The 20680-nt window shown below is 43.5% G+C and overlaps 2 protein-coding genes across 2 annotated transcripts in view; one reads left to right on the top strand and one right to left on the bottom strand.

Annotated features, from left to right (window-relative positions):
• The window catches only part of LOC135179506 (ADP-ribosyl cyclase/cyclic ADP-ribose hydrolase 1-like), a 35660-nt gene extending 20679 nt beyond the window's left edge, over positions 1-14981 (top strand). Inside the window, exon 9 of the mRNA XM_064151404.1 lies at positions 14920-14981. The gene's annotated coding sequence lies outside the window, so the exon portion shown is untranslated. The remainder of the gene's footprint in view (positions 1-14919) is intronic.
• A 1560-nt stretch (positions 14982-16541) lies between these two features.
• Positions 16542-19058, bottom strand: FGFBP1 (fibroblast growth factor binding protein 1). The gene has a single exon (XM_064151815.1). It carries the CDS (start codon positions 18297-18299, stop codon positions 17535-17537), a length of 765 nt encoding a protein of 254 aa, XP_064007885.1. The 5' UTR covers positions 18300-19058; the 3' UTR covers positions 16542-17534.
• Positions 19059-20680: the final 1622 nt, after the last annotated feature.

Here is a 20680-nt window from a genome sequence, read left to right as displayed (position 1 = left end):
CTTTGTTATTGTTTCTTGTTTCTATATCCCTAAGCAAAACCAATGAGTGACATAGACATCACTATTATTTTCCTTTCACAGCCAATGATCTAATTTCTCTCATTAAAATATTCCAGTTAGCCTCAAGCCAGCACAACAGGGCACAACCTGCTTGGACTGAACTCTCACTACCTTACTTTCTTATACAGAAGAAGTCACTGTCTTTGTAGGTGGCTGGAAGTGAAGCATCCTGTGTCTTTACCTTAACACAGACATCCACAAACGTATGTTGTGCCCAGCCTCGTGAGTTAAGAAAGATAACTCTTATGTAGTAAAATGTTAAGAAGCATATCTGGTTTTGAAAGCTGAGGCGCACACTTAGTACAGGCAACTGTGCTGGAGTACATGACAGCTGTGTCACACAGCTGGTTGGCAGGGACATTGGCCTAGCAACATGTCTTTTTTTTTTGAAGGTCTGCAAAATGACACAGCTTTACAGGGAAGCTTGACAATGATGCAGTTAGCTTTAGGGAAATAATTGAGCTTGTGGTTGCCTGGTATCATTCTGGTTGTTGTGTTGCTAAGAGGGGCTTCAAATTTTGTGGGTTTGTGGGTGAAGAGTTCAGAACACATTCAATTCGATGCTGCTTGGATTCCATGCATAGCAGACTATGAGTGAGCTTACTTCCATCAAGCATTTTTATTATCTGTGATCACAGGTTTGAAATACCCTGCAGGCATGTTCTACCAAATAAGTATAGCTCCACATCCTACTGCTCTGTTGAAAATGTATAAACTTAAGATATCACTAAAACTAAAACCCTCCCAAACCAGCACAAAGTATCCTAAATTCAAAGAAAACAAAATAAAAATAATCATGTGGGTTAGTTTACACTACATGGATGAGATTTCTCTTAATAAATCTTGAAACAAGTGGACATTTGAAAAAAAACAAACTTCCATTCTGATGAAGCTAACCTCTGTCACAACTTGTTCAAGGTAAATGGGATGTCAAACAGACCTCTAAAATACACCGATTGTGCTCCAGGCCCACAGCAAACTGCCCAGAAACCCAAAAGGAATGTGAGTTATTGTGTGATAAGGTGATACCAATGTTCTGCACTCCCAGAACTACACAGTGCTGGAAAAGCTACTTCTGTGACCCTATTACAGCAGCATTGCTGCCCCCCTACAGACGTTGGTGCACTTAACTTGACAAGAGCTTGCAATTATTAAACTTATTTTTGAGATTAGGAAACAAATTAAATACAGGAAGATTTGTTCTCCTTCCTAGCCACTGCATGGCCTTGTATCCTTATCATGAATCACAGTGTTTGATTTAAGGCATGCCAGCCTCTCCTAGGGCCGGGAGGCTCAATAAGTTGGTGTACAAATGATCTGAATTCCACTTAGGCTGCTATGCCTCTCAGTTGCCCCCAGGTAGCTGCATCCACACATCACTTCGGCCTTTTGAATTTCCCTGCAGCCACCCTTCAAGGACCACTAGCTCTCTGGTTGCTTATGTGTAGGATTGTGGGTGAAATTAAAGACTGTGACTGTGAACTTTCATTTGAAATAACAACCTTGATGAGTCCTGAGGAAAATCTGAAAGCTGGAAATAAAGATTTAAACATGTGAATGGCATTAAACCTTGCCCTCAATACCTTTTATTTTCTTTTTTGTAAACAGCTCTTTTTAAGCTGTGGTGCTGCTTTTTTTGAGGCCAAAATTCTCAGTTCAGTGCCTGAGATATATTCTATGGGGACAATTCTTTACAGAAGGTATTTTGATTCTGTATATATGTGCATTGGCAGCATATAGTGCAGGGAATCCAGGTGCCCCTAGACACACATTAAGGGAGTGGTTTTGGATAGGACTCAACGTAGCTGCAGCACCTCAAGGGCTATCAGCAGAGATAGAAATCTCTCCTTGCTTGTTTTGGGATATCTTTCATGTGTGTGCCTGGAAAGACTTCCTGATACAAAATTCAATGATCTTCAGACACTGCCTTTTATGAAAGAGCCTTATGCAAAGAGCAGAAAAATTAGATCAGCAAGCTTTTGGGTAGGAGTCCCTGCAAAACAGGCTGCCTCTCAGAAACTCTGACTTAATAACAATATCATTTACAGGCTTAAGAAAACAATTCAATATGCTAAGAGGCTGATCCTTCACATTAAACAATTTGAAAGGAGTAACAGAATAAGAATGACTAATCCAAGGAAAACACTTCACATGTAAAGCATGAAGGCTGTTGAAAGGATAAAAAACAGTATCACTGAAAGACAGAAGCAAAACCACAGAAAGTACAACAGGAGCTGCAATAACAAAAGAAAAAGATGTAAAAGCTCTAGCTATGTGGTTGGACCATAGCAACCATATTGCCCATAACTATCTATGACCATGGGATGTACCTGTCCACAAAGTGGAAGGGTTGGACTGAGTGTTTGATCGAGCCACAGAGAGCTGTGTACATTTAAGCAGTCCCATGCATCCTTTCCAGCCCTCTCCTTCATCCTCCAACAGCAGCAGCCCTCTGTCCTGCCAGCAAACACATTTCATGGAATGCCTGATGAATCAGGACAGGCAAATGGTCTAGGACAATAGTTTTTTTCCCGTGTGGGGAAAAAAAAAAAGAGAGAGAAAAAGGCTTCTACCTAGCTGAGAAAATGTGAATCAATGGGAGTTTATTCTGTCAAACTGTACATTCTTATCACTGCTTTGTGCAGCAGAAGGGCAGGTACTTGCTGATTGTTCCTGCTTTCTTGTGTGGCACTGTTTGTCCAAGTTAGAAAAGCCCAAGAACCACATCCAGCAGCACCTGCTCCACACCTGCACATCTCGCAGCAACACAGTTGCCTTAGCCCCAATTCCTTTTGCTACTGGGATTAAGGGTTAAAATCCATACTAAATCCTTTAGGGTTCTTCTTGAAAGGAATCGTTGGTCTCTTTTTGAAGAGATCAAACCTTGTAAACACTTTGAGATGATACATTTGCTAAACTCTGTGTAATTTGACAGTGTCCTCTTATATTTCTTATTATCCTTGCATTGCAAAGAGACATCTTATATCCCCTGCAGTATGCTGACAGTTGGATTAGATTGGTAAATCAAGGCTGAAATTCATTCTCTGCTCTTATTTTGTTGCTAGTTGCTGAGTCATAGTAAAATGATTACAGAAAGTACTCAGGCTTATTGGAGCAAAGTCAAGAGGCAGATTCTCTACTACTGAAAACAAGCTCTGTTGCTACTATAACAAGCAGAAGTGGGTGGACATTGTGATCAAAACATTCATCTGCAGGAAAGTTTCGGGGAACCTCTCTTTCAAGTATGTCTTTCATTTAATCTACTTCACACATTACTTTTTCACAACACAAGATCGTGGCACCAATTAACACATTATGGTAGGCAAGATTCTTGCCTCAAACTGACACCATAATACTTCTTAAAAAATCATTCTGCCATTGTTAATTGACTAGGAAACAGCTTTTCCCTTTAATTATTAGCCCAAATGTTCTGTCATAATCGAACTATAACAAGTTCAGTTTTCATTTCTAATCCAGACATTTTGTCACTCCAATCTTCTCAAGAAAAAAATAATCTCTACAGAGCAACATACCCGCAAGCTATGTGTAGCAAGCTTTATTTTTTAGTGTTCCTGGAAACCTGTAAGCCCTCATCAGCATCAACATATCACTATCTCAATTTACTAAGAGAAAACAACAATCCTGCCAAGCTCTTTACCAACATCTGAGATCCTTCCTAATCTAAATACCAAATTGACAGCACAGAACATCAAGGAAACATAGCTGTAGACATATTGGTCTTCTACAGTTCCCTAACACCTCACCTCTGCTCAACTGCTACACATGTTCCACCTGACTGTAATTCTACTCATTTTTCCTGTTTGTGTCTAATTTCTACTTAGTCCTCCAGGAAAATGCAGACACACATAATTAAACCAGGTAGAAGGCATAAGCACATGGGCCATGGGATATGGCTGAATGCTGAAGCCAAAATAAGATGATTGACATTTCAAAGACAGGGAGAAATATAATTTAATATTCCACATGCTCTTGGTTTGGATTGTTTGTGTCCACAGTTCCACAATATTACCTCAAAGTAAGTGGCACAGAGATGATGTATTGGTAGAGAACTGATTTTGATCTGGGGAGGTACAGCATGACAAATTGTGTCAGTGCAAAAGAAATTGCTTTTTAATTACAATGTTGAAACTTGTGGAGCCCTACAGCAGAAATTTACTGTTCTGCAGGTCTAAAATCTCCACTCTTCTCATTGACATTGTGTCTAATTAGCTCAGGAAAAGTTATTTTGATGTCTTGGCATGATAAAACTTGACACAGCAAATTAAAAATGGATAGGAATTTATTTATGTATCTCCTCCAATACTGTTTTTCAGCAGCTGATGAGTACTAACTATTAATGGCAGGAAAAGCAGCAAACACCTGGGCTATCCTCCTCCTGGCCCATAACCCTCAATGAAGCCTGTCATGACTTAACTCTGTCCCTGGCCAGAGATAAGAATGCTGCTGTTGTTACTAACTGAAATCAGTTAAAAAGTCTGCTCAGCATTGACAGGGACATTCCAGTTAATCATCACTGAGACAGAACCCAGACACTTATGCTGCTTCATCCCCAGTTCTGAGTCCAACCAGGACACAGTCCAGCTCCCAGATGTAGAATCACTGGACTTGGACCACCAAGTCTAACCACCAACTCCACTCTGCTAAATTCACCACTAAGCCATGTAGCCAAGCACAACACCTACATGGCTTTTAAATATATACAAGAATGGTGGCTTAGTCACCTCCATGGGAAGCCTGTTCCAATGCCTGACAGCTCTTATAACATTAAAAAAAAATCTTAATGTCCAACCCAAACCTCTTGTGGTGCAGCCTGAGGACATTCTCTCTTGTTCTATCACTAGATAGCTGGGAGAAGAGACCAACACCCACCTCATAGAATCAACCAGGTTGGAAGAGACCTCCAAGATCATCCAGTCCAAACTAGCACCCAGCTCTAGCCAATCAACTAGACCATGGCACTAAGCGCTTCATCCAGCCTTTTCTTGAACATCTCCAGGGACAGCAACTCCACCACGTCCCTGGGCAGCCCATTCCAATGGCAAATCACTCTCTCTGGGAAGAACTTTCTCCTAACATCCAGCCTATACTTCCCCCAGCACAACTTGAGACTGTGTCCCCTTGTTCTATTGCTGCTTGCCTGGGAGAAGAGACCAACCCCCACCTGGCTACAACCTCCTTTCAGGTAGTTGTATACAGCAAAGAGGTCACCCCTGAGCCTCCTCTTCTCCAGGCCAAACAATCCCAGCTCCCTCAGCCTCTCCTCATAGGCCTTGTGCTGCAGGCCCCTCACCAGCTTCGTTGCCCTTCTCTGGACATGTTCCAGCACCTCAACATCTCTCTTGAATTGAGGAGCCCAGAACTGGACTCAAGTCCAGCGTGGCCTGACCAGTGCTGAGTACAGGGGAAGGATAACCTCCCTTGTCCTACTGGCCACACTTCCTGATGCAGGCCAGGATGCCATTGCCTCTCTCATGCCAATCTCCCTTCAGGCAGTTGTAGAGAGCAGCACCCTCAATGTAGTGACTATGCCTCAGCAGCCCAGAATTTGTGATGGACATCAAAGAGCAGTGCTGGCAGTGGAATACTACCATTACCCAGAGAAGGAGAGCATCAGCCATGCTTGTGCTTGTTTGAGCATCTTAGACATGAGGAAGGGAAACCAGGAAATGCTGCAGAAAAAAATCCCCCAGGGGCTGGGTAGCAGCTCTGTCACCAGAAACAAAGAAAACTGGAGGAGGAGTGAAGAAATAGGATGCATCATTGATAGTGGTGAAGTTTTCTTCCTGGTGTGATTCTCATGATTTCTGGTTAGCACTAAGAATACATATGCCTTAGAAAACACTAATGCTTGGGAAATAACACATGGGATCTCTGGAAGGTTTCAGTGGGAATGCTGCAGCCTTAACCTGCAGTCAGGAGAGAGTGAGGTTAGCCACATTCTCTGACCTGCTTTCCCACTTAGCACCCAGCAACTCTCTCCAAACACCCCCATTTCTGTGATGCTCAGCATACTGGCAGATGCAGGGAATTTAAATCCAAAACCCAGTGCTGGAATGAAGTGATTTATTGGCGACATGCACTTACATAACTTGTACTGTTGTAATTGGAGTTTCCCCTGCCATGAATGCAGTATTTCAAACCTGGTCTCAACAAAACCACAGCTCTTGTTACCAAGTGAAACAGAACAAACCGTTCCCTATGGAAGACATTGTTTCTTGGGATGTTCCTGCCTGTAAACCTCACAAAATAGCCTCGGGTAAAGGCTCTTTTCCAGCAGATACCACCAGCGATTCTCTGGCAATATTGTAAGCAGGTAAGGGGTAACTCGGGGTTTGACCTGGCAGCTTCAGCTTTTTAAATTTCTGCAGACAAGATCAACATCAGCAGCTTCTGGGGACAGTGTGCTGCTTGTGAGCTATTGTATGCATTTTGGGTAAGTCTTTTATGGACATGGCACAAGGCCAACAGAAACTCAATCTGTGACCTATGCAGGACCTTGTACAATAGCACACATCAAAAACAGGTGTCTAAAGTTGCAGGTAGCACTGATAAGATTAGCATTGGTGTCAGATTCCTGAGGCTGCTGCAGGCTTCTCACTGCTCACTGTCTCCTCTAATGAAACTACAGTGCTGACTGTGGTTGCAGACAGCATATGAAATAGCACCAGTACATCCAGAATTTACTAACTGTGCTAGTTTGAAGCAGGCTAGAATGTTTTGGTGAGAAAAACTAGATGATAGGCTGTGAAAGGCAAACAATGGTGATGTCTGCTTCCCTCAGAGTCTTGCTGAGATGTATGGGAACAAGAAGGGTAAACATTAGATAACACTCTCGCCATTTTTTGTCTTCACTTTTGGGCTGGGCTTTGACTGAGCTGCATCTCCCTAACTTCTCCTGCCACTCACCTTTGCTTCTTAACCTCTTGGCTGCACCTCTATTCTTCCTTAGGACTGGGGTAAGGTTGAGAGGGGCAGGGGGAAGGTGCAGATGTGGTTGAGAGCCCCTCCTGGGGACTCAGATTTCTGGGCAGGGAGTTGTGTTTCTACATTACCTTTTCATTTGTATATTTCTGTATATAACTGTATATATATATTGTAAATATCTGCTTGTATATTGTGCTAGCTGTAAACAAATAGCTTCATTTATATTCCCAAAGCCCGGCTGAGTCTAGTGGGCTATTTCTAAAAGCGTGGGGGAGGTGGGTACATCCAAACCACCACACTCACATATTTCAGGTTTTCTTTTGCTCTGTCTCAGTTTAAACTTCTAGATGTTCAGAATCTTAGGTAAAGGCTTGAAGTCCTCAGAAATCCAGGACAACACCTCTTGATGAAAAAGGAGATGAAGCTCAGACAAACCCACACAATTTTCTACTTCTTTTGCCTCCCAAAGGAAAATCATAGAATCAACCAGGTTAGAAGAGACCTCCAAGATCATCCAGTCCAAACTAGCACCCAGCCCTAGCCAGTCAACTAGACCATGGCACTAAGTGCCTCAACCAGGCTTTTCTTGAACACCTCCAGGGACAGCAACTCCACCACGTCCCTGGGCAGCCCATTCCAATGGCAAATCACTCTCTCTGGGAAGAACTTTCTCCTAACATCCAGCCTATACTTCCCCCAGCACAACTTGAGACTGTGTCCCCTTGTTCTATTGCTGCTTGCCTGGGAGAAGAGACCAACCCCCACCTGGCTGCAATATCCCTTCAGGTAGTTGTATACAGCAATGAGGTCACCCCTGAGCCTTCTCTTCTCCAGGCTAAACAACTCCAGCTCCCTCAGTCTCTCCTCATAGGCCTTGTGCTGCAGGCCCCTCACCAGCTTCGTTGCCCTTCTCTGGACATGTTCCAGCACCTCAACATCTCTCTTGAATTGAGGAGCCCAGAACTGGACACAGTACTCAAGGTGTGGTCTGACTAGTGTTGAGTACAGGGGAGGAATAACCTCCCTCGTCCTACTGGCCACACTGTTCCTGATACAGGCCAGGATGCCATTGGCTCTCAAACTGCAACATATCTCCTTGTCTTCCTATCCCCCACAATGTTCATTATAACAAGTTTCTGTGATATTACTAGCAAACAAGGTACTCACCATCATCGTATGACCCTTGTGATTAAGAATAATTGTGCAGGGTTGCTGGTGAGTTCAGCTCAAGCATTCTGTACCACCACTCAGCACGACCATTAATGTGGCTCTGCTGCTGCACATTGTTTTGCATCTTTCCATTGCAGACGGAAAATACCAACAGCTTTCCTCACCAGGGTACTCTCTACTCCTCCTTGTAACTAAGCATCACAGAGGCTTGGTTGGCATGTTACACACAGTCTAACATACCCTCATATATCCTGAGGCACTTAATATTTCTTCTTTAGCAGATAATACATAATGAATGAATAATGAATAATTGTAGGCTGACTAAATTGAAGTCTTAGTCATGACATTTTGAATATTTCATTCCACACTTGATCCATGTTCTGATATGAATCGCCATTAAACAAAACATCTAGCAGCAAGACTCATTACTTGACCTTAATATGCTATTACTGCTCTTTGCTTTTGCAAAAAAAATTGGGCAAAGGCTGAATTTTTTTATATGTTCCCCTTTGTGACAAATGTGAGGCTTTTGTGACAGCATTTAACCTGAATTCATGCCCTCCTTACAGTGGCAAATATGAGTCAAGCTTAGTTACAAGGCATATAGAAGGAACCCATCTCTGTCTTTTGAATTTTCCTTGGACCATGGTGTTCTGTCTCTGAGGCAGGATGGATACTGCAGACCTCCTCAGCAGTCAGTGTGGTCTGAAAGTCTAAAGCAAAGGTGAGGCCAGCAGAAGTATTTCTTCAGTGCAGCATACAGGTTTGCATGGATGTAGCAAACATGAAATTTCTTGAGTTGTACAGAAAGCTGAAGTCACCACATATGCACTTTCAGGCTGCATATAGTGGTGGCTGGGGCTCTCGGCTTGCTTCACTAGGTGTATCAGTTGCTTATAGCTTTTGAGATGCAGACCATAAAAGGGGTACATGAATGTCCCCACAGGTGAAAAAGGATGCTTTTCAAACTCTTCTTCCAAGTTGGAGCTTACCTGGTATCTCACCAGTAGTAATGCCTTTGTCTGACAGACTTCACTGCATGCTAGCATCTCAGTGGGAGGTCTCTGCAAGTCTCAGTGAAGAAAGCTGATTTCTGGAAAGAGCAAAGAAAGCATTGTTCATATGTGCTGCTTGTTTACAGACAGATGCATATCCAGCATGCAATGTATCATCTTGGTACAAAAGGAAACTGGTAATTGTTTCTCTACAGCGATTTTCAAGGGAAGGTACACTTATACCTCCAGTCTGGAGCCCCTGCAGTCCCTAAATGGTCTGCACTGCAATGCATCACTCAGACTGTGCCCACTGCTGTTGCTTCCTCTGCATCAGCAATGTGTGTATTTGGTGATTTAGAGCCCTATGATGAAATGGCACGCAGTAGAAAGTGCTGTGCATCCTCCATCACAGCTCTAGGGCATAATTCATCTGTCTTTACCTCATCAATTGATGGATCAACATCTAAACAACCCCAGCTCCCTCAGCCTTTCCTCACAGGGTTTGTGTTCCAGGCCCTTCACAATCCTTAACACCAAATACATCTACTGAATCCTTAACACCTAATTCCCCCAAAACCTTCACAGAATCACAGAATTAAGCAGGTTGGAAAAAATATCTAAGATCATCGAGTCCAACCTATCACCTACCCCTTGTGACTAACTAAACCATGGCACTAAGTGCCTCACCCAGCCTCCTCTTAAACACCTCCAGGGATGGCGACTCCACCACCTCCCTGGGCAGCCCATTCCAATGCCAATCACTCTCTCTGTGAAGAACTTCCCTCTAAAATCCAGCCTATGCCTCCCCTGGCACAGCTTGAGCCTGTGTCCCCTCATTCTGTCACTGGGTACCTGAGAGAAGAGACCAACGGCCGCCTGGCTACTGCCACCTTTCAGGTAGCGGTAGACAGCAATGATGTCTTCCCTGAGCCTCCTCTTCTCCAGGCTGAACAACCTCAGCTCTCTCAGCTGCTCCTCGTAGGGCTTATGCTCCAGCCCTCTGCCAGCCTCCCCCCCAGCCAAGCCTAAAAGCACCGTAGCCGCAGCGCTGGTTTTCTCCCCTCCCCCACTGCCTCCCGGTTAGGCCCCAGGCGGGCCGGACTCTCACCGCCGGGCCGGACGCTCACCGCCGGGCCGGACGCTCACCGCCGGGCCGGACTCGCACCGCCGGGCCGGACTCGCACCGCCGGGCCGGACTCGCACCGCCGGGCCGGACTCGCACCGCCGGGCCGGACTCACCCCGCCGGGCCGGACTCACTGCCACCGGCGGCCTTCAAGGCCGCAGCCGACAGGCGACTCCTACAGAGTCACCTGGTTACCCTGGCGAGGGTCCCTCTGGAGAGCTGGAAAGGCAGGGAGAAAAGAGAGCAAACTGACCTTGCTGCTCACTTTTAAATGGCCTTCAGGTGTATGGGATTGGATAACAAAGCTGTGATACCCAGTTCATCCCCTGGGACGGATCTTGGTCTCTGCAGTCGTTTAGGAAGTCTGGGAGTGACCTGGAACCCCTCAGACCGCAGCACCTGAGCGGAACAAAGCTGCTGACTCCACAAGTACTGTTCTCAGTTCCAATTCCACAGCTGCCTGGAGCTGCGAGCAGCTCCGTTACAAAACATTAGGATGCCAGCAGCACACACAGCATTCCCTTGCCTGGAAGTTCTCCCTCAGTGCAATTTTAAGAGAGGTCTTTGTCTTCAGCTTTTGCCTTTTGACCTGTTGATGGTTTTAAGCCTTTCCTAAAGGCTCACTCCTAGTGGGAGGGCTGGGCTGTTCCCTTATTTGCAAGAAAGGTAAGATATTCATGCTTTCATAGGACACTGTGGGTCCAGAAGAAGCATCAAGCAGAAGGATGTTTAAGACAAGAAGACTGATTCTAACTGTTAATGTTAACTGCCTCTCTAAAACCAACAACTTTGCTGCTGTTATTTATTATATCCTCAGGTTTAGCTTTTTCTTTTGCTTTCTCTCTAAACAGCACTTGGAAATTACCTTAACAAAACAACTGATCCTCCTTCAGTCTTGGGGGAACTTCAGTAAATATCCTCCCAGCCACCTGCCTAAGGAAAATAAGCCACATCTGAGTGTTAGTGATCAGAGTACAAAGCTCTCTAAGGTGGTGAAGAAAGCTACATCTGACTGAAATTCTGAGACTCTGGAGACCAGAGTGTAATTACCTTGCTGGACATTGGCCAGGAGACCATCAGCTAATAACTTCACTCTTACAATTACAGTAACCTGAGAGGTCTAACAAGCCTTTACAACCACCAACCTGATTGCTCACATGAACCAGCATCCATAATGTCCCAACTCTTCCTTTCCCACAAACTGACCTTTTCCTCTCCCTTCTGTGTCACGTGCAACATGAATGCGGAATACAGAGTCTCTGAGGTCAACTGAAGCCTTCCCTAAAGGACACCAAGATCTATAGACTGACACACATAAAGAGCTGTGTTCATACCTGTAGATGTCAGAGACGACACAAAATTCAGTTGCAGCTTGCATTACAGGGGAGAACTGCAGCCTTCCTTTGGAGAGTCCTTTGGGACAAGGAGGAGGAACTGAGCTGCAGGTACATCTGTAGGGATTCAGCTGTGGAATAGCTGTGCTGCTTTTAGCTGCAGTAAAGTTGATTTTCCTCACAGCTGGTATGGGGCTGTGCTTTCAGTTTGTGCTGGAAACAGTGTTGGTAATGCAGGGATGTTTCAGTTAGCCAGCAAGCAGGCTGCAGGTGCACAAGAAGTTGGGAGGGAACACAGCTGAGACAGATAACTCTGACTGACCAAAGAGATATTCCAGACCACCTGATGTCCCACCTAGCAATTAGAGGCCAGAGGGCAGAAGAAGGAAATGGGAGGATGTTCAGAGTGATAGCATTTGTCTTCAGAAATGATTGTTACTCATGATGTTGCTTCCCTGGAGATGGCTGGACACATGCCTGCTGATGGGAAGTGGTGAATGAATTCCTTGCTTTGCCTGCTCATGCAGCTTTTGCTTTAGCTATCAAACTGGTTTGATGTCAGCCCACGTGTTTTCTCACTTTTACTCTTTTGATTTTCTCCCCCATCCCACCACAGAGAAGGGAGCAAGAGGCTGTGTGTGGCTTAGCTGCCAGCAGGGGTTAAACCACAACAACAGTAGTCCAAGATTATCCAGGGAATCACACCACCTCTGGAATGACTCTAGAAAACATGTCAGCCTCAGGCAAAAAATGTAAAGGTAAATACTCTATTACCTAAGCATACTCATTACATATAATTAGTGCACATATTATGGATGTAGAGGATGCATTCCTGCTACATAGAATTCCTGGATCTAAAGATTTATCTTAACATCTAACACTCTGACTAGTACAACTGTTCTTGTCTTTGGCATGCACAAAGCACCACAGAGTGCTTACACATGCATACTCACAGGCAGTTTCCAACATGTTGCAGACTCCCATTACATAACAAAGTCCTTTTGATGTGTGTCTGTTGCCTGGAAATTAGTGAAAGACTTCCACGACCCACTGGGAGCTTCAGATTAATTTAAGTCTAGCATTTCTACGCAGGGCCTGGTATGATCAGTGGCTGAGGCAGCCAGGTAACAGTAACTTCATGGGAAGTTGCTGTTCAAGGATAGGAACAGGTTTCCAGAGAAACTTGTCACATGAATCCTCATTCAAGAGATAAACAAGACCCTAACAGATCCTCTTCTGTTAGTAGTAACTTTACAGAGAGGTAAAAAGCTTTGTGACATAGCCAGTCCCCTCTCTTTGTGTGTGACCCTGTTTTACCTCACTGCAGTAGTGGCAACAGAAGGTGCAAGCCAAGCATCTGGATAACCTCTTGAAACCTCTAAGGGTTCATTGCCTGATAACTATACTTACCAGGATCCTGGCACTCTGCCTTTTCCTCTCTGGCTCTTTGAAGAAAGTTGATGACTGTAGTCAGGGTTCAGAGTTCCTCTGCTATTTCAGTGGAAGGAGAAGAAAGAAGCTCAAAGATGTTAGAACACAGAAATACCCACACTGGACTTGAGATCCTTAAGATTTATCGTACCCTTTATGGTGCTATCAGGAAGGAGCCATGCATGCTCCAGTCAGGGATGGGATGGTACCACCACCCTAGTGACAAGATTGCAAGGAACTTCTGCAGGTTGGAACGTGTAGAACTTCCTGTCTTTGAAGGTGATTTTTTCTATTTGATCAATTCCCAGTGTTCTAATCTAAGTGGTATCACTCTTGGAAACAGCCTAGAGGGACAAGCAATATAGTACATTGAAATGGAATGAAACCAGGCAAAAGCATGGGTGAGGCACAGCAGCTACCAACAAGTATTGAGCTGCCTTGCTCAGGGCAGCAAAAGAAAAAAAAAATAAGGCGAGGGTGGAAAAGGGAGTGGAGTTTTTTATCTAGGTTCAGCTATGTCTACATGGATTGAGCACGGCCACGTAAAATGTGTCTTGTCTGAACACTCAGTCTCTGCTACAGTTGGTCACATTCAGGTGAGGTGATATCAGGCATAGGTACTCATTGGTCCCCTCAGGGGAAGAGGAGGGTAGGGCACTCCTGGAAGCAGGAAGGTTGAGTCACTCAGCTCTATTCTACAAGTAGTTTGTGCAAGAAAGGAGAGCAGATATGTAATCTGTGCTATCACCAGAGTGGTAAATGAACAAAGAAGATTGCAAAAGGAGCGGAAACTCATTCAAATGAAATTGTGTGTGAAAGTGAGTAGAAGATATGCTGCGGAAAATAATAAAAGAAAAAAAACATATAGGTAAAGGAGCTGAAATTTTGCTGATTCTTCAGTAGTGCTGCATTGCCAGAGCTGTTTGCTGAGCATAAACAGCAGTTCCCATTTCCCAGTGAATACAAAGATACATCTATCTTTTCTAGATAAAGCTGTCATATAATAGGAGATAACTTTGAAGTATTCTTCATTTCAGAATATTCTCTTCCCTTTTTTAAAAAATCTATTTATTGACTCACCAAAGTTTGGTGAGAGTTTGAGAACCTGGGAGTACATGGAGGTTTGGCCCACCTAAAAAGATCATCTGTCATCTAAAGCAGTTACTAATTCCATATTACAAGTGTGAAGAAACTCCCTGACAACTCTTTATCTCTGAAGCCAGAATAAGTGTCCTGTGTTTCAAAGGCCTCATCTCCTTTCCAGATAATTATTCAAACTGTAATACCTAAAGTTGTCTGCAGAAATAAACTATACTGCCTAGAAAGTAAGCTACTTTTCCTTAAAGGTATTCTTAAACATGATAGACACCCAGAAGTTAGCTAAATATTTCCAAGAACACATGTAGTTCTTTGCAGAATGATCTAATCGTTTGCTGGAACTCTGTTTAGATCCTGATTCAGTCACCGATTTTCTCCCCATAAAGAAGGTCATTCAGTCTTCTTGCACCTCATTTCCCCAGGTGTAAAACATGGCTGATCTTTACATAACTCACTAAGAAAGCTGAGATGCTTACCATTTTCAATATGGTAAGATGGAGCACCTGGGGTACGCAGACATAATTTAAATCCACTCATTGTTTTCCTTCACTATGTTCCTTCTTGCCCTGCTACAGAAGGCGCTAGAAAAGTCACTAGCACCATAATTTCAAGCTGTTCAAACACGAAGTTCAGACACAATGACAACTGGTGCACCTGGGGAAATGAGGCACAGAATAAAGTTCAGCTGTGAACTATTTTGTAGTAACTAACTGCAGACCTAAGAGGAACAATGCCAGGAAATACTTTATTTATTCTCACCAGCTTGACTCCAGAAGCACTGAAGTTATGCTGACCTACTGGCTCTGTAAATGCTCAGAAGAAAGCAACTCACACACAACTGCTGTCAAGTGACTGCTTCATAGACACATAACTGAAACACAAGGCTTGGTAAGTGCAAGAAGAGCTTAGATGATCTCAGCTGTAGAATTGTGGTCTCTGCAGTTATGGAAAAGGCTGTTCAGAAGTTCAACTCCAGATATATTTGCCTTAAGTCCTCCTATTCTGAAATGCACCCTCCTGAACACCCCATGACATTAAAAACCCTGTAACCTGGTTGAGACAGTTTTGAGATCTGCTTTCTCATGGTATCCGCCCACCAAGTTAAAACGTCTGCACATACATCTCCTCTCCTTTTCTCCTGATACTCTATACTGTCCTTGTAGGATATTGGCACAACTGCATGCAGCACAAGAGACATGCACCCAGAATCTGATGAGATCAAACACATTTTTTTCTCCTGTAAAGAACCACACGTTAAGGTAAAAGCCAGTCCTGGAAGAAAGCAGACAACAAGGCAGCAGAAATAGAGAGTCTCTGCAGAGATGAATGCAGCTCCCACAGAGTCCAGGTGCTGACAGTCCTGCACATGGAGATGTAACTCACAGCTCTGGAATCCCAGGCTGGATTTGGCTGTGAGATGTGTCTGTGGCTCGGTGTGCCTGGCTGGCCAGCAGCCACAGAGAGAGCTGTGCCATCCAGCAGCTCCTGGCAGGGTGGATGAGCTGCAGGCGGCAGAGTTCTTACCCTGGTAAGAGAGTAGTGAAAACTGGATGTTTTCCAAAACATCTGGAGCAACTGAGCCTCTGAAGTCAGCCCTGCCCAGTGAGTTATCTGAGACTATTCCACCTATGTCTATGCACTGGATTAGATACTCATAACTGCTACAGTGTTTGACGGTTTGAGCCAAATGTGTGCTCCTAAAGACAGAAGACGCAGAGGAGTTATCTCAATGATTTCCTAATGCAAAGTAGTGGCACAGGCCAACACAGAAGGTGTCTGACAGCTGGAACTCTCCTACACTTTCAGGATTTACATATCTACCTATTTAAGGAGCCAACAGCTGGTTTTCTACCCTACTTGGCACCAGAATGCCTGTGTCTTCCATCCTCACAAGAGTTAGCGTAGATGTTCCTGGTTACTGCAATTTTGCTTTGCCGTGGGCATCAGTCCAGCAGACTTTATCCTGCACGTCCTGCTGTCACCTAGCGCTCCCACGAAGTGCACCGTGGCTGCAGCTTGCCATTCAAACTTGGCAAAACACAACTGAATCCTTCTCAGACACAGTTTGTCTGATTCATAGCAGCAGTTCACACTCAAGGTATCAGTCACATAGAGATCACAATATTATAAGTAGCAAAAAACCGTAAACGAATCACATGAAGTGCTTAGGAGAACCTTCTGAGTACTGTCCTCTTTAAAATACTGTGGCTAATGCCCAAATTGACGCCATGCCTTCTAGCACTTTCCTCTCTCATTGAGGGCTTCCATCTAAATTTAAGTGGTTTTTCCTAAGTTAATTTCTACCTTGATCCTGTGAAAGACCAGGCTTTGACAAATGCTTGACACTTACAGAGAAATCCGGTTAAATACAAACACACAGAGAATATTTTCATATATTTTGAAGTTTATTTTTCTTAATAAATTTTAGGTCAAGAGCCTTGTACATTCACAGGAAGTGCATAGCACTCAAATCGTATCCTAGGCTGCATAAGAGGGGTGTGGCCAGCAGGTCAAGAGAGGTGATTCTACCTCTTTCCTCTACTCTGGCGAGATCCCACCTTGAATACCGCATCCAGTTCTGGTGTCCCCATCACAAGAAGGGCATAGAGCTGTTTGAGCAAGTCCAAAGGACGGTCACAAAGATGATCCAAAGGCTGGAGAACCTCTGCTATGAGAATAGGCTGAGGCAGCTGAAGTTGTTCAGCCTAGAGAAGACGGCTCCAAACAGACCTTATAGCTGTTTTCCAATACCTAAAGGGATCCTACAGGAAGGCTGTAGAGGGACTTTCCATAAGGGTGCCTAGAGATGGGACAAGAGGGAATGGTTTTAAGCTGAGGGAGAGTAGGTTTAACTGGATCTTAGGAAGAAATGCTTCAGTACGAGGGTGGCTGCCCTGGAATAGGTTGCCCAGTGAGATTGTGGCTGCCTCCTCCTCCCTGAGGGTGTTCAGGGCCAAGCTGTATGAGATGTTGAGCAGCTGACTCTCGTTGAGCAGCTGACTCTTGTTGAGCAGCATCCCTGTCCATAGTGGGGAGGTTGGAGTAGATAATTTCTGAGGTCCCTTCCAACCTAAGCCATTCTGTGACTCATCACTTTGACTAGCATAGCTCTAAGAGGGCAAGGAAACTACTTCTATAGTTCTGTGCAAGAGTACATAACATCTATTGGTAACACCTGTGTAGTAATCTACATGCAAACAGAACTTATAACATCTTCACCTATGTCAGGTGTAGGCTGCTGTGTATATACAAAATCAGAAAAATGTATTTCTTCTTTTCTGATATACACTGTAAGACATCAGAATAAAACCTGGAGTAGTTGGCAGAAACTTAGATGAGACTGGACTGTTACAACAGAAACACTTAGAAACAACTCCTCAGCACTTTTTGTCTTGGACCATGGTAATAAAGAAGTTGCACAAAGAAAGAAAACTTTCTGGGCAGTATTCTTCAGCCACCTTTTTCTGGTCAATATAATCTATGTCTTCAACACAGTCTGGAGGACTCTGCTCGAGCTTTTCCTCAGTCACAGAGGCAAGTGCTGGAATCTGAACAACTTCTGCATGATGGATTGTATTTCTTTTTGTGGGATCTGCTGATGTTAGTAGGCTTGAGTGGGTCAACTTGAGGTGAGCGCTTTGAGGACCTTTCTTACATACTTTAGATTTTAGGACACTTTTGGGGTCTTGGCAGATCTGCTTTTGTTTCTTCAGAGATCGGGAGACTTGTTTCCAGAAGGATTTCTGGTTTGCTGCATACTGTGCACAGGTGGAAGGGTCTCCAGAGAAGTCACACCAGAACTTGCTGTCACCGTGCTTGCACTCTATGTGCACAGTAGTTGCACTCATATTGGTCACTGCCCAGGTGCACTCAGCATTTTCTTTGGTTTTAAACTTCCCTTTAGGAGATGATTTTCCTCCTTTTGACTTCTGGATTTTTTCATTTTGTTGGTTAGGTTCTGTCTGGTTTTTCCCACCGTTTTCTATGCCTTGTTTTCTCTTTTTGCTTTCCTTCTGTCTTTCACAGGTGGCTAGCAGCACCTGGAAGACCAGAATCAACATACAGAGACGTCCAAAGCTTTTGATCCTCATGGTCTGTTTTGCTTGTTGTTTTCCTTCAAAACAAACAAAATGCAGAAACATTTTCACTTAACGATGGACTCAGTTTGACAGTTGCAGTATTTCCAACATGGTGTGGCACAGCTCTTTGATATGTATTAAAATTATGCTGCTGGCAAGATCCCGTGGGGTTTTATTTTGAGGCTAATACCTCTTTTCTAGAGCTGTTAAGTGTTATCCTTGAGAACTGTGGTTGGCTGTGGAGTAAGTCCTGAGCCAATTACTTATCTATGCTATGTGGAACAGAAGAAAGTCACTCTCAGGACTTTTCTACAGTCAATGACTGAGGTACCTTCATTAAAATCTCTTCTGCAGTCAGGAAAGGAATTTGAACCTGGGATTTGTCAATCCTAGGTGAATATCTTCAGTTATAACATATAAAGCAGTCAACCATTCCCATATCTCCCATTTTGTAAATGGCACAAACAATTTTGACTCTAACCTCTGGGTATTCAAAAATATGTCAGAACAGAAAGAAAGCCTTTTGATCCAAGTTGAGCAAAATTATTTCTTATGCATCTTGAAAATTGTCTTAAATCCCTAGTGATGCCAGTATTTCAGATTTCTATTGGGAAAAATATACAGTCTTTGCAGGCACCAAAATTAACTATTGATGCACTCTTTGCTGCCTAGACTGCTAAACAGACAGAGCTACTTTTGTGCTGTTGAAGATATACCTGCAGCACACTGGGCTGTGTCTAAAGCTACCAAATTCAAGGCATAAACATGCAACTTCAGTTTTGAAATGCAGCTAATTAGCAGATTATTATCAAGCTGATATTTTTTGTGCCCGTAGAAAGCAGTTTTATTATTTCTGTAGATATTTCTTTTTATGAAGCACTTTGAGGTTCAGAACATACCATAATAGCAGAGAGTTTAAATCCAACATTTACTTGATTGAATCTAAATGTATTTTTCAGGTGTTTCCATCACAGTCACTTCTGTAGCCAAATTTGTGTGTTAGAAGGCAGAAATTCATGCATAGGCATGCTAAACAAGGAATATAGTTCAACATTCAACTACCTGCAAATACCTTCAGTTACCTAAATTAGAAGCTACAATGCATAGGCAGCAGCAGAGATGAGCAGGTCCTACTTTTGCATAGCTCTCACTTGACTTGCCTCATGTCATATACTGAACACAGAAATTTCATTCTGAAAAACCCTTTGGAGAGCATCTTGAAGCACTTACTGAGATGTTGTAAATAAAGCAGCTAATAACATTAAAAGGAATAACCACTGCAACCTTCTGTTGCAAGCAGAACAGCTCAAAAGTAAGACAAATTCAAGACATACCTTGCACGGGGCTTGGAGGTACCCAAATGCAGCTCCTGGTGTGACTTGTCTCTTTCTAAAGAATCAGAGCTAGTTGTAAAAGCAGTCTGCTCTATATAAAGGCAGAGACACACCTTCAGGTTTCCAGCGAGACTGTTACAACACAATAGGATACTTCAGTTGCACGTTCCTTTACCTCGACACACCTCCTTGGAAAAGTACCAGTTCTCATTCTTAGCACACAAAACCCGGGCTATGGCAGGGTAATGAGGTGCATTTGCACGTATTAGACGTTACTTCAGCCAAGTCCTTCCACCTTCATGAAGGATGATAAGAAATTCATTAGCTCATCAGGGAGAGGAAAGGCTGAGCAAGAGATGATTTGCCCTTGCTGCTTTGACATTCCCTATCTGAGGCCATGGCAGACTGGACATGTTAGCTATTCTTGTCTTACCACGTGGAAACTTCTGCAGACATTTCTCAAGCTGAGTGCTTGTTCATATGGATGATTGCATCTTTGAGATGCTCTGTCCTGACCCAGCTGGATTACTTGGCCTAGCCTGCTTAGATGGGTTCAAAATCCCGGTAAATCAAGATTTACTTATTTAGGTGCACAAAATATATACATAGCTCAGTCTATGGAGGCTGGCCTGGATACCCTGCAATTTTACTGATGTGCCCTCAACATATCTTTTTTCTTTTGTTTTAATTATTGACAATAATTGACGTTTTATGGAGATATTTTACTTACCTGGGTATATAGTGCATATTCGTGCACTTTAGTGTTTTCCCTCGGATCATTTCTAACTCTACAGCTCCTCCACGTGGACATCGTTAACAAACAAGAGATTAATGATCCCAAACACAAGATATTCACGCTTTGGAAAATGAGTTTACAGAGGACTAACAGTGTTCTAAATATTTATGACACTATTCAAAGGTATTCAGCCAGAAATCTATTTTCTGCAAACAAGTAAAAAGCAGTACAGCAATTCTTCTGTAAATAAGAGCACCTCTGCTAAACCTGTGGTGTTACAATCCAAGTTGCAATTTAAATTGCCCTCTTCTTCTGTTATCACATGAATTATGTTTTTAACTCATCTTCAATTCTATTAATTCCTGTATGACTGT

The sequence above is a fragment of the Pogoniulus pusillus genome, chromosome 11, assembly GCF_015220805.1.
Source record: "Pogoniulus pusillus isolate bPogPus1 chromosome 11, bPogPus1.pri, whole genome shotgun sequence".
NCBI classification, from domain to species: Eukaryota; Metazoa; Chordata; class Aves; order Piciformes; family Lybiidae; genus Pogoniulus; species Pogoniulus pusillus.
Note: the sequence above shows the minus strand (reverse complement) of the source record. Positions and strands in the feature narration are given on the sequence as shown.

Excerpts from the sequence above, each read along its gene's own strand:
- FGFBP1 (XM_064151815.1), bottom strand. The coding sequence starts at position 18,299 with ATGTTTCTGCATTTTGTTTGTTTTGAAGGAAAACAACAAGCAAAACAG.